The sequence below is a fragment of the Rutidosis leptorrhynchoides genome, unplaced genomic scaffold (assembly GCF_046630445.1).
Source record: "Rutidosis leptorrhynchoides isolate AG116_Rl617_1_P2 unplaced genomic scaffold, CSIRO_AGI_Rlap_v1 contig21, whole genome shotgun sequence".
Lineage (NCBI taxonomy): Eukaryota > Viridiplantae > Streptophyta > Magnoliopsida > Asterales > Asteraceae > Rutidosis > Rutidosis leptorrhynchoides.
This window is the reverse complement of record NW_027266458.1, coordinates 1-14,979: the sequence shown is the minus strand read 5'-3', so window position 1 is coordinate 14,979 and position 14,979 is coordinate 1. Positions and strand designations below refer to the sequence as shown.

Sequence of the window (14,979 nt, the reverse complement as noted above, 5' to 3'; positions counted from 1 at the left end):
TTAAATGTATATGAACCCAATTCGATTTGATTCAACACTCCAATGATTTTACTGTTCTCTGAGAAAATATATTCCTCTAAAGCTAATACAAATATTTTCAATCTCATGTTTTAAATTTCAGTAATGTACAATTAAGTTTTTCTGAAGCATCGACTCAAAGTTTCCACCACTCTATTTCCAGTCTTACTCGATCAGCTATACGTACGAAAAGCTACTGCTACAATTAAATACTTGTGGTGTGGAACATGAATTTAATTACTATATGATCACTAGCTAGGAATACTGTTGTATAGTTTAAGTCATTTAACTATTTTTAATAACAAAAGAACAAAACTGAATAACTTTCAAAAAAAAAAAAAAAAGGACAAAATTGAATGAAATAAAAAGGCTCAATTTATTGCATTAACTTGCGTTCATAGAAAAAGATCAAACAAAACAAAACATTAATGAAAAAACAAATTTGTTCTGTGGTTTACTGGTAAAAGAAAATAAACAAAATCTAACAAACGAGCAACTCTCAATTCACTTGCCAAAATTTGGCCACACATTTCCTCAGGTGGCCTTCTTAATCACGTCCTTTGGTGGACCAATATTGATAGAAAGATCAACATTAACCTGGTGAGATTTGTAATATTCAACAGCTGCTTTTGTTACCTCCTTGGACATCTCGTCTAGTAGCCACAAAAGTCCGCAAATCTCATTGATATCATCAAGCTTTTCGATGCCCTGGAAGGAGTTCCCGGTGACTTCAAGCATCAACTGAGACATTTCCATCTTTTTGTTGTCCTTATAGATCCTCGCCAAGTGCTCCTTGGTTTTCAGCAGCCTATCCTCGAGTGACTTCTCTTGATCCACCTTGAATTTGTCTCGCCTCGCTTCAGGAACGTTGATAAACCTAGAAAAGTACATACCGTGAATCTCATGTGGTGAAGGCCAACCCAATGGAATCCGTTCATTAGGGCTGTAAATGATCACAAAGGCTTGAACATCACACAATATGGATAATTCTTTCACTTTCTTCATCAAACCTTCCCTTCTCTTTCTAAGGCTAGCGTTTCTAGCACTACCTACTGGTATCCAGCCTAATTTTAGTCTTCTCCTAGTCATATCTCCCTCACCCCCTCTCACTACTACCATCCATATATCAAAATGAAAAAAATAAAATGTAGATCTCTCACTACTTAAAAAATAGGGGGTTCAAGGGTTTTATAGCTAGATATATTCTAACTTGACAAACTATTTAAACTTATTTATGGTTATATAAATCTCAAAGATTACGGTATTCCTTATTGTTATAATCTCGAAAAAGGAATGTAAATTCTCAAATTTGACATTTTGAATTATAATGGTCACAACATATATTATTTTATCGCCGGTTAACATACTATGTCTGACATTTTTGAAATGAATGATATGACGTAGATAAGAGAGTGTCAACCAATAAACACAACCACTTTGGATTTAAATATTTGTGACACTAACAAGACATGACAATTTATAATTAAATAATTTTGGCTTTCTAATGCATAAATAAATATATGTAGCATTGATATTTTGCGATGTACATAACAATGTACAATTATGATAAATAAAATTATGTTGGGTTTTGTAACGACGTGATTATTTGATCGAATCAATGTCGAATTAATTGATTTGTCATCTTTGACAAAAATTAATTAAAAAAATTATTGTGAAGATTTAAACCAAAATAAATTAGAAAAAGATGTTATTTTTCCTATAAAAAATATTAGAAAAATATTCTTTCATGAAGTTGATTCCTATTTTAAAGTCATTGGAGAAAACTCTATTGAAGACATTATTAAAAGCTTTTGGCAGCAAGCTTTCAAAGTGTTCTTAGGACCAACTTCTCACAAGAAGGCGGAGCACAACGTACATTATTAAAAGCTTTCGGCAGCAAGCTTTCAAAGTATCCTTAGGACCAGCTTCTCACAAAAAGGCGGAGCACAACGTTACGGTTGAAGACCTTCACAAGGTATATCTTAATATTTTTTTAAGGTTTTCATTATACTGAGAAATTCAATTATTCATTCTATGAAGGGATTATCTACAAGTGAAAAACAAGTTATTCTTCTTTAAAAATGACGGACAAGTTATTCTTCTTTAAAAAGAACGGATCCTATAGTAGTAGGCTATAGAAGAACTCTATTCACTCGAGGGGTTTATGGTGGGGCGAAGCGGGTGTTAGCCTAGGAAAATTCCATAATACTTACCGGTATAAGAAGTAGAGTAGTTTCACATAGGAATTGCGGAAAGAGTCTTTGGTGGGGCGAAGCGGGTGTTAGCCTGGGCAAATTCCAATTGTACTTTTAATTTCCATTATAGTGAAACTCGTAGATGTAGAAATCGGATTGGTTTCGAACCATGTAAAAAATATCGTGTGTACCTTTCTTTCTGCACTTGATTATTCTGTTTGCATGAAAATTACACAGTGTGCCTAAGTTTGCATAACCGTTGTAGACAATGAAATTTTGACAAAAAAACAAATAACATAGGTCATGTGTCATATGCACATGAAATGGGGTCAAAATTAGGTCAATCAGGCAAAACAAGAAACATAGGCCTTAAGGGTTGGAGAAAGCCTCACAACTGAAAGGTGTAAGCCTTAACACGACCATGAGAAGCCCATAGTGCATAAAGAAGGTCTGGAGAAGGCTGAACAAAACTAAAGAAAATAGACTTCGAGAAGCTTGCTCAAAAATGCTCTAACCAAGACTTAAATAAAAGATATTTGATTCACTTTATATAAGAAAAGTGAATCAGGTCTACATCTGAAATCACAGAAGTGAGCCAGGATAGAATATATAAGGTAAGTGAATATTCGCCAATTTAAGGCAATGTTCTGATCACACAGCCCAGATCACACACATATGGAAAAAATCATATTCGTGTTTAGGAAAGGAAGGCGATCACGTCAATGCCCATAACTTTAGGGAAGATCAAACAAGATATATATGGTAAGTGGAATATTCGCATATCAAGGCGACATTCTGTTCACATACCCTACATCACCTTCACCAACTTTAAATACAAGACTTGTTTCATTTGCAAAGGATCCAAAAAACATATAGCTGCTACTATACACAAATTTCTAGTTTTCCAGATGCCACTTTCAGAGCTTCACTCAGGTGAGCCTCCACCCTCATCGGCACCAAAGCAGCCCGAGCTCCCCCCCATAAAAGGGAGTACATCAAATCTGGGTCCAAAATAGCTTTGTGGCTGAAATCTTCGAAGAGGAGTAGCCTAGGTTTTGTTTTAGAGTAGACGTTAATCAAGGGATTCATAGGAGTTGTACCACAATCGCATTGATATTTTAAGATTAATAAAAATATTAATTTCGTATTTTATTTGTTGCTTTGAATATTCGCCTACAAACCCTAACCCTAGCTTGTGATTTTTCCTAGTCTACAAATTGGCACGTTTGGTGGGACCCTCTTACCCTTCTTCTCTCGTTTACTCTTAAGAATTGGTTGAAATGGAATTTTCTGGAAAAAATAAGGATCACCAAAATAGGAGCCTATCCATAGGTTCAGACACCAAGGCTGCCTCTAGCGAGGCATCAGGGCTTCCAAATACTATGGAAGAAAAGGCTAGCAGCGAACCTGCTACGCCCAGATCCCAAGTGGATAAAGAGTTTCCTTCTCTTATGAGGGAAATTTTAGTCTCTCCTAAAAATAAGGGAGCATGTCACTCTCAAAAGAGTGGATCAAGTGGAACACCGATAATTTTTGGTGGTCTAGAGAGGACCATCAGGTCCTCACTTACAAACAGGTTGGTTCACCCCGATAAGAAAATATCACCTAAAAGCTACTAAAGATGATTTTTTTGCCAAAAAATTCGCACCTCATGATGTGTTTGAGACCGTCAATGTAATGATGGTAGGAGAAAAGTCGGTTGAGGAACAACTGGTCACCATAACTGAAATGCTAACTGACTTCATGAAAGAGATCAGGGAAACACTTGAAAAACTGTCTAAAGGTGCTGGAAAAAGGCATGTGGAGGAAGATGACATAACCACGTCTCATTTGGACATGCCAGAAAAGGGTCACCAACATGCAGTAATCTTTTCTAAAATGCCCTTTGATGGGTCATTAGCCTCAAACTCGAATGAATTTATGCAGGAGGCAATAAAGAGAATGGCTCGTGAAGTGATGTTTGAGGAAATGGGGGTACCCAATTCATCATAGACTTACGATGAGCCATATTCGGCTAGAATAGAGGCTTTGAGGTTTCCACTAAACTATCAACCACCTAAGCTGAAGGAGTTTGATGGGAAGGGTAGCACTATCCCAAAACAACACATAACGCATTTTGTCGAGACTTGCAACCACGCCGGTACAAGTGGGGATTTGTTAGTGAGGCAATACATTCGTTCCCTAAAGGGCAACGCTTTTGAATGGTACATCAACCTCGTCCCTAGATCTATAGACTCATGGGCTCAATTAGAAAGAGAGTTCTTGACCTGCTTCTATAGCATCCAACGACATATCACGAAGTTAGACCTCGCTTCCATCTATCAAGAGGATGATGAACATGTTTTAAACTATGTCCAAAGGTAGAAACCTCTCAGTTTAACTTGCAAAGAAAAAATATCCGAGATAAAAGCAGGAAAGACATGGTTTGGACTTAAAACATGTCCTCTTACCTTTTGAGCCTTTATCATTTGAGGAGTTAGTCATAAAGGCATATGTGTTAGAGATGACTATTAAAGGTGAAAAAGCTCAACGACACTTTACATCACGATGGGAGGACAAATATGAAACGAGGTCAAAATCTTCATCTTAAAATATGTAGGTGAAATACCTCCTAAGTACGAGGATAAACTGTCTAAGAAGCCTCATCCAAACATTGGGACATTTACCTTCTAAGTAAAAGGCTAAACTACTTAACAAGCCGCAGCTAGTTAAACTGCCTAATAAGCCTTGACCAAACGTCGAGGCAACCACCTCCTAAGCACGAGGTTAAATTACCTAATAAGCCTCAACCAGGCAGTCACCTCCTAAGCACAAGGTTAAACTGCCTAATAAGCCTCAACCAAATATTGAGACAGTCACCTCCTAAGTATGAGATTAAACTGCCTAATAAGCCTCAACCAAATATTGAGGCAGTCACCTCCTAACTACGAGGTTAAACTACTAAATAGACCTCAACCGAACATTGGGGCAACATTGAGACGTCATACGAACTATGTAATGACTTGATTTCTCTTTAAAGAGGATATGTAGGCAACTTAGGTTAAAATCTCGAGTTCAGTCACATTGACACATTATTACCCTTCCAACATCTCCATAATTATGGCTTCTAAATGTAAAAAATGTTCCGACTAAACACCGAGGCATCACCTGACTCTTTTGTTCTAAAAGAGGGTCAGTTAAACTAAGAAAAATCACCTTAGTAAAGGTTGAACTACGTACACGACTTGATTTCTCCTTAAAGAAGATACGTAGGCAGCTTGAATTAACACCTCAAGTTCAGTCACCAAAATATTAAAATGTTAAAGTGGGTCAACTAAGGGTCAACATCTGAAAATTCTAGTTAAGGACCTGATTTCGACTTCAGGTAGATGACCTGATTTTGACTATTGGGTCAAGATCTGAAAATTCTAGCTAAGGATCTGATTTCGGCTTCGTGACCTGATTTTGACTATTGGGTCAAGACCTGAAAATTCTAGCTAAGGACCTGATTTCGACTTCGGGTAGATGGCCTGATTTTGACTATTGGGTAAAAGACCCGAAAATTCTAGCCCAGGGTGTCGGCCCCGCTCCCGACCGCCTCGTCCGATCAGAAACGGTGCCGTCTATTTGTTCGTTAACTTAACTTTATTCGATTATCCATTATTAAGAACATAACATCAAGTCGATCACAAATACAATTATACAAATTAAGTCTTTGCGGAAAATATAATACATTTTAAAATAACACGATACTTATAAAATAGAGAGAAAGAGTCCTAATGCCGCAGAGCCCACCTTATTCGATATCGTACAATGATGAATGCCGCTAACTTCTCTTTCAAAATTTCCAACTCAACCTGAAGAGAAAGAACATAGATTTTTCGGAAAGGGTAAGCTATAATGCTTAGTGAGGTTTTATTGAAAACATTTCATTGAAACATTGTTTAAATCATTTTGTCATCAGAAGTCGTCATAAAACATCTTTAGAAATCGTCGAACCCCATCAGTGAAAATATCGGGATGATTGACAATAGGAGCGACCTACTGTAGTATCCTAATCTATCATCAGCCCGTCAACATGGACGCAATTAAAAATTCCAGTTAGATATACTAAGAGAGCCGTACCAACTGATCAAACTGTCAACATGGGGTCACAAGGACCTAGTACTCTATATGGATTGGATCGCCACGAAGTCGACCGAACCCTCTATCAATAAAACATTTTAAGTGGGTTCGCATTTATATAATATGTATAATAAAGCAAAAACTTGCTTTTAAATTCATCATTCATCGCTAAGCAAAAACTTGCTTTTAAATCATTAGGAAGCAAAGAATACTTTGCTTTTAGGGTCTTTAAAGGTTCTCTCCAGTTTTCAAAAGTATAATACGTATCTATGCCATATATTTAAATAAAACTTAAAGCAGCGAAATAATCAGAAACTAAGTATAAATATATACATATTATATAAATGCGAACCCACTTAAATAATCAGAAACTTAGTCTTTTGTAAATATTTAAAAACATAAGGGTGAAATAGTCTTTTAACAGTTTGAACCGGTTTAGGTTAAGTATAAATAGAATTGAACCGACCGGTTCATTCATTCTCTTCTTCTTCTCCTTCTCACCCGATCGACTCTCTCTTCTCCGTCTCTGTTCATCGTCGACTACACCGGAGACGACCGTCTCCGGCTCGTTTCTTGGCCGTTCTCGGTAGAATTTGACATGGGGAGTATGAGTTTACAATCGGTTTTCTCTAATTTTGATCTAGTAAGTTTTAATTTTGATTTTGAAAAATAAGGGTTCATCGTCAATTTTAGGGATTTTGTCCGATTCTCACATATGTTATTCTACTCCATCTCTACAACGTTTCTACATAAAAATAGACTTTAAAAATGCTCTAATTTAGCATGAATTTCATTTTAAAGTTTCGGGTTCTTACCGATTTGGCTGAGATTGATGATTTCCGGTGTTGGTTGGTTTTGTGGTAGGTTGGGGACATCGAATTGAGACTCAATTCTGCTGGAAACGGCGACTCGGTCCGTGACTCAGTGTTGACTGGGCGTCAACTCAGTGGCTTCCCGGCGGCTGCTGGATCGACGGCGTCGACGGGGGTGATCAATGGACAACAACGAACACGACTGAGGTACGTTTAAAACACTCTGGAAAATTTTCCTTCATGGTTGGTTCTGGGTTGTCGAATTGCTCTCTGTTTCTATCTGTTTAATGTTTCTGCTGTCACAGTGAAGCTGTGGTGTGTTTATAAGCTGTTAGGAGGTTAGGATTGATTAGGTTGGCAGCTGGTAGGTTTAGAAAAATAACAGTAGGCCTTTTGACATTGATTTGAGTGTTTTCCTGTTGAAAGTTGAAATTGTAAAGTATTTTGTGACCCAACTCCAGACAGAATGAACTTGTGCAGAGGGTAACTTATTTTTAACTTGGGTGAGATGTCTTTGACTAAAGAATTACATACTGGTTCTATATAATTGTAGGCTTTCCCATGTATAGAAAATGGCTTGACTTGTTTGTTTTTCTTGTGTAGTGATTGTCAAAAGGATGAATGCTTGACTTGGGTTGCAGGCTGCCATGGAAGACTCTTCTTGCAGAATGTGGCTGCCGGTTGGAAGTGTATTATGTATAGGTATAATGGTGAGATAGCTAGTAGTATATGTAGTAGAATAAGGTAGTATTGGATGTGTCTTTACGTATTGGACATTACTTCTAAAGATTATAATTTGGCTATTGGAAATTGAGTGTTCAAAGATGTAAATGGACATTATAAACAAACTTTCTTGTTGTAATTTTAGTGTAGAAAATATTTCTTAGTAATGCATATTGTTACTTAAATTCATTCGTCTCAATTAGTATTCAATCGTCAAAATAAACGTAACTTGACGTAGAAGTAGGAACATCCACTATTGTTATTAACGTAAAACGCAATTTATCTAAATGTGAAAACTTGTCGAAATTGGTTCGTTACACATGGCCTGATTTTGACTTCGGGGAGATGACCTGATTTCGACTTTGGTTTAAGACACAAAAATTCAGATCATATGACCTGAATTTGACTTCGGATGCGTCACCAAAATGAAGGAAGTCTCGAGAGACATAGGCGTTGGAGGTGATTAAGAAAAAAAAGGAACATGGATTTATTACGTTCTCGATATATGCATATATATGTATGTATAAAGTGAGGCTAATAAAAAATAGCCTCGCTCAAAAAAATAACTTACCCAAAAATAAATATGTGATAAGTTAAAAATCAAAATGCCTAAAGTGACGAAACCTATAAAAACGGGTCGAGGCTAATAAAATAGCTAAGGTTGAGATTAGCTTACCCGAAATAAATATGGGGTAAGTTAAAAATCAAAATGCCTAAAGTGACAAAACCTATAAAAATGGGTCACTTAAGGCGAGGCTAATGAACTAGCCAATTTCAAGGTTAGCTTACCTAAAAATAAATATTTGGTAAGTTAAAAATCAAAATGCCTAAAGTGACGAAATCTAAAAAAATGGGTCACATAGCTGAGGTTTAATAAAACAGACAAGGTTGGGATTAGCGAAAATAAAAATGTGGTAAGTTAAAAATCAAAATGCCTAAAGTGACGAAACCTATAAAAATGGGTCACTTAAGGCGAGGCTAATGAAATAGCCAAATTCAAAGGTAACTTACCCAAAAATAAATAAAGAAAAGGTGGTAAGTTAGAATTCAAGTATCTAATTGACCTAAAAAAAGTCATCGATAGATAGGCTAATAAAAGGGCCTAGCTCAATAGGTTGCTTTTGATCTTGCTTAGCCATAGCTATTGCAGAAGCTCAATAGGTTGCTTACTCGAAAATAAAGAGACGTACCCTATAAAAATGAGTCTCTTGAAATTCAAAGGTAAACTTGACAAAAAAAAAGATGGTGAGTTAAAATTCAAGTCTCTAAGTGACCTAAAAAGGACACCGATAGTTAGGCTAATAAAAAGGTCTAGCTCAATAGGTAGCTTACTCAAAAATAAATATCAGGTAAGTTAAATCTCAAGTTGTCTAAAGAGACGTACCCTATAAATATGGACCTCTTCAGACAAAACTAATACAATAGTCAAATTCGAAGGTAACTTACCCGAAGAAAATATGTGGTAAGTATATAGTCAAGTCACGAAGGGACCTGAAAGATAAGGCAGTCATTGACTGAGTCACCAAATAAATATAATGTCCAAATAGTCTAAGAGGAGTAGCCTATAAAAATGGGTTACTTAAGCCGGTGCTAATGAAACTGCAAATTCAAGGTTAGCTTATGCGAAAATAAATATCAAGTAAGTTAACGAGGCATCTGAGATGAAACTATTAAAATAGTTGAGGCAAAGGGTTAGCACCTAAAAAAATTAAACGTCCTTCAATATTCCTAGAAAATATTTGAGGGCAATCATAAAAAAGAAGATGTCTCTTTCTTTCAAGCCTAGGTCATTGGATACATTACTAAAACTAATACCCACGATCAAGCCTTAAAAGGGGACATTTATAGACGATGAAATTTTGACAAAAAATAATAACATAGGTCTTGTGTCATATTCAAATGAAATGGGGTCAAAATTAGGTCAATCAGACCAAACAAGGAACATAGGCCTCAAGGGTTGGAGAAAGCCTCACAACTGAAAGGCATTAGCCTTAATAAGGCTACGGAAAGCCCGCAGTGCATAAAGAAGGTCTAGAGATGCCTGAACGAAACTTAAGAAAAGAGACTTCGAGAAGCTTGCTAAAAAATGCTCTAACCAAGACATAAATAAAAGATATTTGATTCACTTTAAATAAGAAAAGTGAATCAGGTCTACACCTAAAATCACGGAAGTGAGCCAGAAAGGTAAGTGAATATTCACCTATTTAAGGCAATGTTTTGATCACATAGCTCAGATCACACACATATGGAAAAAATCATATTCAAGTATATTCGTGTTCAGGAAAGGAAGGTGATCACGTCAACGCCCATAACCTTAAGGGAAGATCAAACAAGGTATATATGGTAAGTGGAATATTCGCATATCAAGGCGACATTCTGTTCACATACCCTACATCGCTTTCACCAACTTTAAATAGAGGACTTGTTTCATTTGCAAAGGATCCAAAAAACATACAGCTGCTACTATAAATTTCCAGTTTTCCAGACGCCACTTCCAGAGCTTCACTCAGGTGAGCCTCCACCCTTATCGGCACCAAAGCAGCCCGGGCTCCCGCCCATGAAAGGAAGTACATCAAATCTGGGTCCAAAATAGCTTTGTGGCTGAAATGAGGAGTAGCCTAGGTTTTGTTTTAGTGTAGACGTTAATAAAGAAATTGATAGGAGTTGTACCACAATCACATTGATATTTTGAGATTAATAAAAATATTAATTTCGTATTTTATTTATTGCATTGAATATTCGTTTGTTAACGCTAACCCTACCTTATGATTTTTCCTAGTCTACAACCGTAGTTCACATAACTATTACAACCAGCATATAACGAGTAATTCCGCAAAATCAGGACGGCCGGTGTTCTTTCAAGTTTTATTCATATAACTTTTTAAGTTTTTTTTGCTTTGTGCTATTTTCTCTATAAAGAATAGTTATTTATTTTATCTTTCAGTGCTGATAAATCATTTGCAGATGAATCCTAAAATTTTCTTAGCTAGTAATATCTAGTTTATGACATGGTTTGTCATACTGAAATAATTTAAATTAGAACTTTCAATATATACACATTTGGTTACATCTTTGTTCTTATGTTTTTACATTTTGGAACTATCAAAATAAAATAGAAACTCTCTACCTGCTTAAAGAATAGGTGGTCATAGGAGTTTTATAACAAGATCTTTTAATCTGGCCAATTGTTCAAATTTATTTATGGTTATATATATAAATCTGTGAGAGTATGATATTTCTTTTTGTTAGAGCATCTCCAGTGGAGAATTCAAATATTCTTTGGGATGTGATTTGGGTTTAAGTTTACAGTGGAATAAATTGTTGGGAGGTTGATATGGCACCTAAAAATCCAACATTTTTTTTCTCCAATTCTCCTTTTAAAGCTTTATCTCTTCTAAATCCAAATTTCATTTCACTTCATTTTTATCATTAAAAATATAAGACCACATCATCCTTTACCAATCATATTTTTTCAATTTTTATTTATAAATAATTACTTAAAGTTGCAATGGAGATACTAAATCTAAATATATATAAATATATTTTTTTTCTCTTTTGATTTTGATATCATCTATGTGGCACAATTTCGTATCCTAAATTGATATTTGCCGTGAAGATGCTCTTATACTCTCAAAACATGAATGTAAATTTTCAAATTTGACATTTTAAATTATTATGGCCGGGTAGGGGCATATTTATGATATGCTTTCGCGGATTAATTTAACATGGTATGTATGACATTTTTGAAGTGATAGTACATGAATTTAGTGACGTAGATAAAGGAGTGTCAACCAATAAAAACATGTCACTTCATATACTTAAATATTTGTGACACTCTCTAGGATTATAGGGAAATTTTATCTTTACTTTTTTAATATATTATTTTCGTCTTTAATTATTTATCATTTTTTTATGCAATTATTCGTAATTTTTTTCATCTCATTTGCATATCGTATTAAACGAAGTCGATGCTCATAAGAAATAATGTTCGTAGCCCAACAAACCAATCTCGTAGAAACCTTTTCATCAAACTCCATACAATGTTATTTTTTCAGACTAAAAAAGATAAAGAGAACACCTAAATACTTGATGGGTAACACACTACACACCCACAATATTGCACAATTTTCAATCGAGACTCATACTGCCCATCACAAAGAAAAAATGAACTTTTTAATCATTTTCATTAAAGCCTAGATATATCAGAAAAATAATACAACTGACCTCAAAATCTACGGACGCCTTATCTCCATTACAGAATAAGAATAAATTGTCATCGAAGCACCAGAAGGTGAGCTTCAAGCCTTGTATCCTCTGTGATATTGAAAGAATGGAGGAGGAAATGCCAAACTTCAAGATATGTATTTCATAAAAAGGAAGAAACAAGAGAGGGGAGATATGGTCACCCTCAAAATCTGTTTCCATCGAGCCATTGATTATTAACGAGTGACATATACAACGAACACTCGCCATAATCCATGATATGAAATATACATGGAATCTAAAATCAAAGAGGACTTCCTCAACATGCAAAATCATAATTCATAGAGTCATATGCTTTTCGAATATCAATTGTTAAAGCACTCAATAGCTTCCCTACATCCATGTGATAACCCTGATTGGCTACATAAATAGATCTCCCAGCAACAAAAGTCGACTGCAAATGGGTAAATTAACTTAAGGAGAACCTTAGCTAACCTAGATGTATGGATTTTTGAAATCACCTTATATAAAATGGAGTAGCATGCAATCGACCCGAAGTCTTTGAAGCAATATTGTGGATTAGTACACTTCGAAATGATTTTCAATACAGTGGCTGACACCAAATTCTTCGCAATCCGTCCATAGGAAAAGAAAGGGAGAACTGCTCTAGTTAACTAAGAACCCACCGATGCCCAATTCTTTTGGAGAAAATAAGAATTAAACCCATCCACACCATGAGCTTTAGTATCATTGGGCATCCTTACCGTCTTCCACTAAAATGTGTGTAATAAACAAATCGTTATCTTCGGTAGACAGCAGGGTACCATGCAAAAATACCCTACTCACTGCATTGCTATCCCGTCGCGTAGAAACTCCCAAAAGTGTCTTATAATACTCAACCATATATATGAACACCGATCTCATATCCTTGTTGGTAGTAATATATATACCCATTAGGAAGTTTCAAACTTCTAATTGAATTCCTTTCCATACATACCTTAACAAAGTTGTGGAAGAAAGATGCATTGGCATTGCCTAACTTCAACCAATGTATCATCGATTTATGACAATAAAAGCCCTTCTCTTGGGCTAGCAAGTCACACAGATTAACTACCAATGCTCTTTCATCATCAAGTAGTACTTAACTTTGTTCATAGGATTACCTTTAACGTAAATCTGAATCTCAGAAACCAGCTTATGCATCCATTCCACTCTCTTATACATAGGTGATTAAGAACCTGTAAAGCCTTCTTGGAAAATTTGAATTTATGCCATAACCCATACATTGTAGTATATACCCCATACCTCATGATGTCAACCGCCACTATAGACTGAAAAGAGGGATGGGACATCCACATATTAAAGAAACGAAAAAGCTTTATAGTACTTGGCTCTCACATGTCTCAAAGATTGACAATTATCAGCAAATGATACGACAAACCACACGGAGGAACTTCACATAACACACAAGGAAAAACAAATCCCGACAACTAATGTTCATAAGGGCCCGATCAAGCTACACCAGACCATATCCTAAATATCCTGGTAATTATTTGACCCAAGTGTATTTACAACCTTGGCTAGTCATCTCTAATTAATTAAACAAATATCCCACAAGCACTACTGAAAGTCTCATATATCAGCAGCCTCCAACGCAACACCTCCAAATTTTTGAGCTTCGAATCATTGTGTTAAAGTAGCCCTGAATTACCCACGAACCACCCACAACCTGACTCAAACTTTGCAAATCAGACCATAACCTAAGTCTAGCCCCATTAAACCCTTAAACAAACGGTCCATATCAGCAAACTAGAACCCACCGTCATTTTAAAATGAGTCAATTGTGCACACATACATTACGTACGTAGATCCTGCATATGTACACTAACCAGGTCAAATAATATCCAGATACGCCCAATAGATGATAAGAAGAATTATGTCACTGGCCCAAGTTAATACCACGCCTCATTTTATCTATAGTCAGTGACTGAGCCTTCATTTCATTTATACCACATGCATTCAAATGAGAAACCACAACCAGCCACCTAATTACCTCTGATTGCTTATTATGTGTTTTCAACCTACAAATGTTATAAGAGCCCAAATTCATCCCCTCTCAGGGATACGACTAGTAGCCTTGGCCTTAACAATGCTTGAAGATTCAAAAATCTCCCCAACCGAAATATAATCCACAATGGTACTTGACTCCCTCTTCCGAAAAGCTACTGGCCATGATAGATGCGAATGAATGTCAACATAAGTCTTCACCGGGACAACTTTCCTCTTATTACCCTTAGAATTCTTAGTAACGTGATTCCACAAGGTGGCCTCATGATGATTTGAGAGAGAAGCCTCATTAGTAATGGCATTCCCTTTATCCATCTCTTTAGAATTCTCACATTTCTGGACCACATCCTCAATAATGTCGCCAACTGGAGCATCGATGATAGGCGGCGGAATGATTTGAACACCATCCTCCTTCCGACGCCTGAGCCCGTCTAACCTTACACTTCTCTCCATCACATGACCCACCTAATGAATCTAAGAACTGTTTTTTGAAAGGAAGAAAGAAGTGCGAGTAAAATGGACTACGTGATTTGATTTTACAATAACAAACACACGTCAGGTCGCTAGCTATGCTCTGGTGGTTTAATGTTGTATAGAATGAAGTCATCTCGATTATACTCGTTAGAAACTGCTATACCATTGGTACAATTCAACAATTAATCTTAAATCTTATATTTATGTATAATTAATTCAAACTTTACTTAGATTCTCCTAAACTAAAATGAAGAAAAAGATATACTCCGTATTCATCAAATTGGCAGAGGCTAAACTGTCTATCTATCCTGCGAATTATGCGATTCTCAAACTTCAAATATCTGTGGTATACATGCATGTTGCTGCATGTGAATATGTGACAC

General features: G+C 36.0%; 1 protein-coding gene across 1 annotated transcript; it reads right to left on the bottom strand.

Annotated features, from left to right (window-relative positions):
- Nucleotides 1–552: 552 nt before the first annotated feature.
- On the bottom strand, nucleotides 553–1,137 carry LOC139881908 (agamous-like MADS-box protein AGL80). Its single transcript, XM_071866305.1, has one exon. It carries the CDS (start codon nucleotides 1,135–1,137, stop codon nucleotides 553–555), a length of 585 nt encoding a protein of 194 aa, XP_071722406.1.
- Between the last annotated feature and the right edge of the window lie 13,842 nt (nucleotides 1,138–14,979).

Coding starts and splice junctions, on each gene's coding strand:
- LOC139881908 (XM_071866305.1), bottom strand. CDS start 1,137: ATGGTAGTAGTGAGAGGGGGTGAGGGAGATATGACTAGGAGAAGACTA.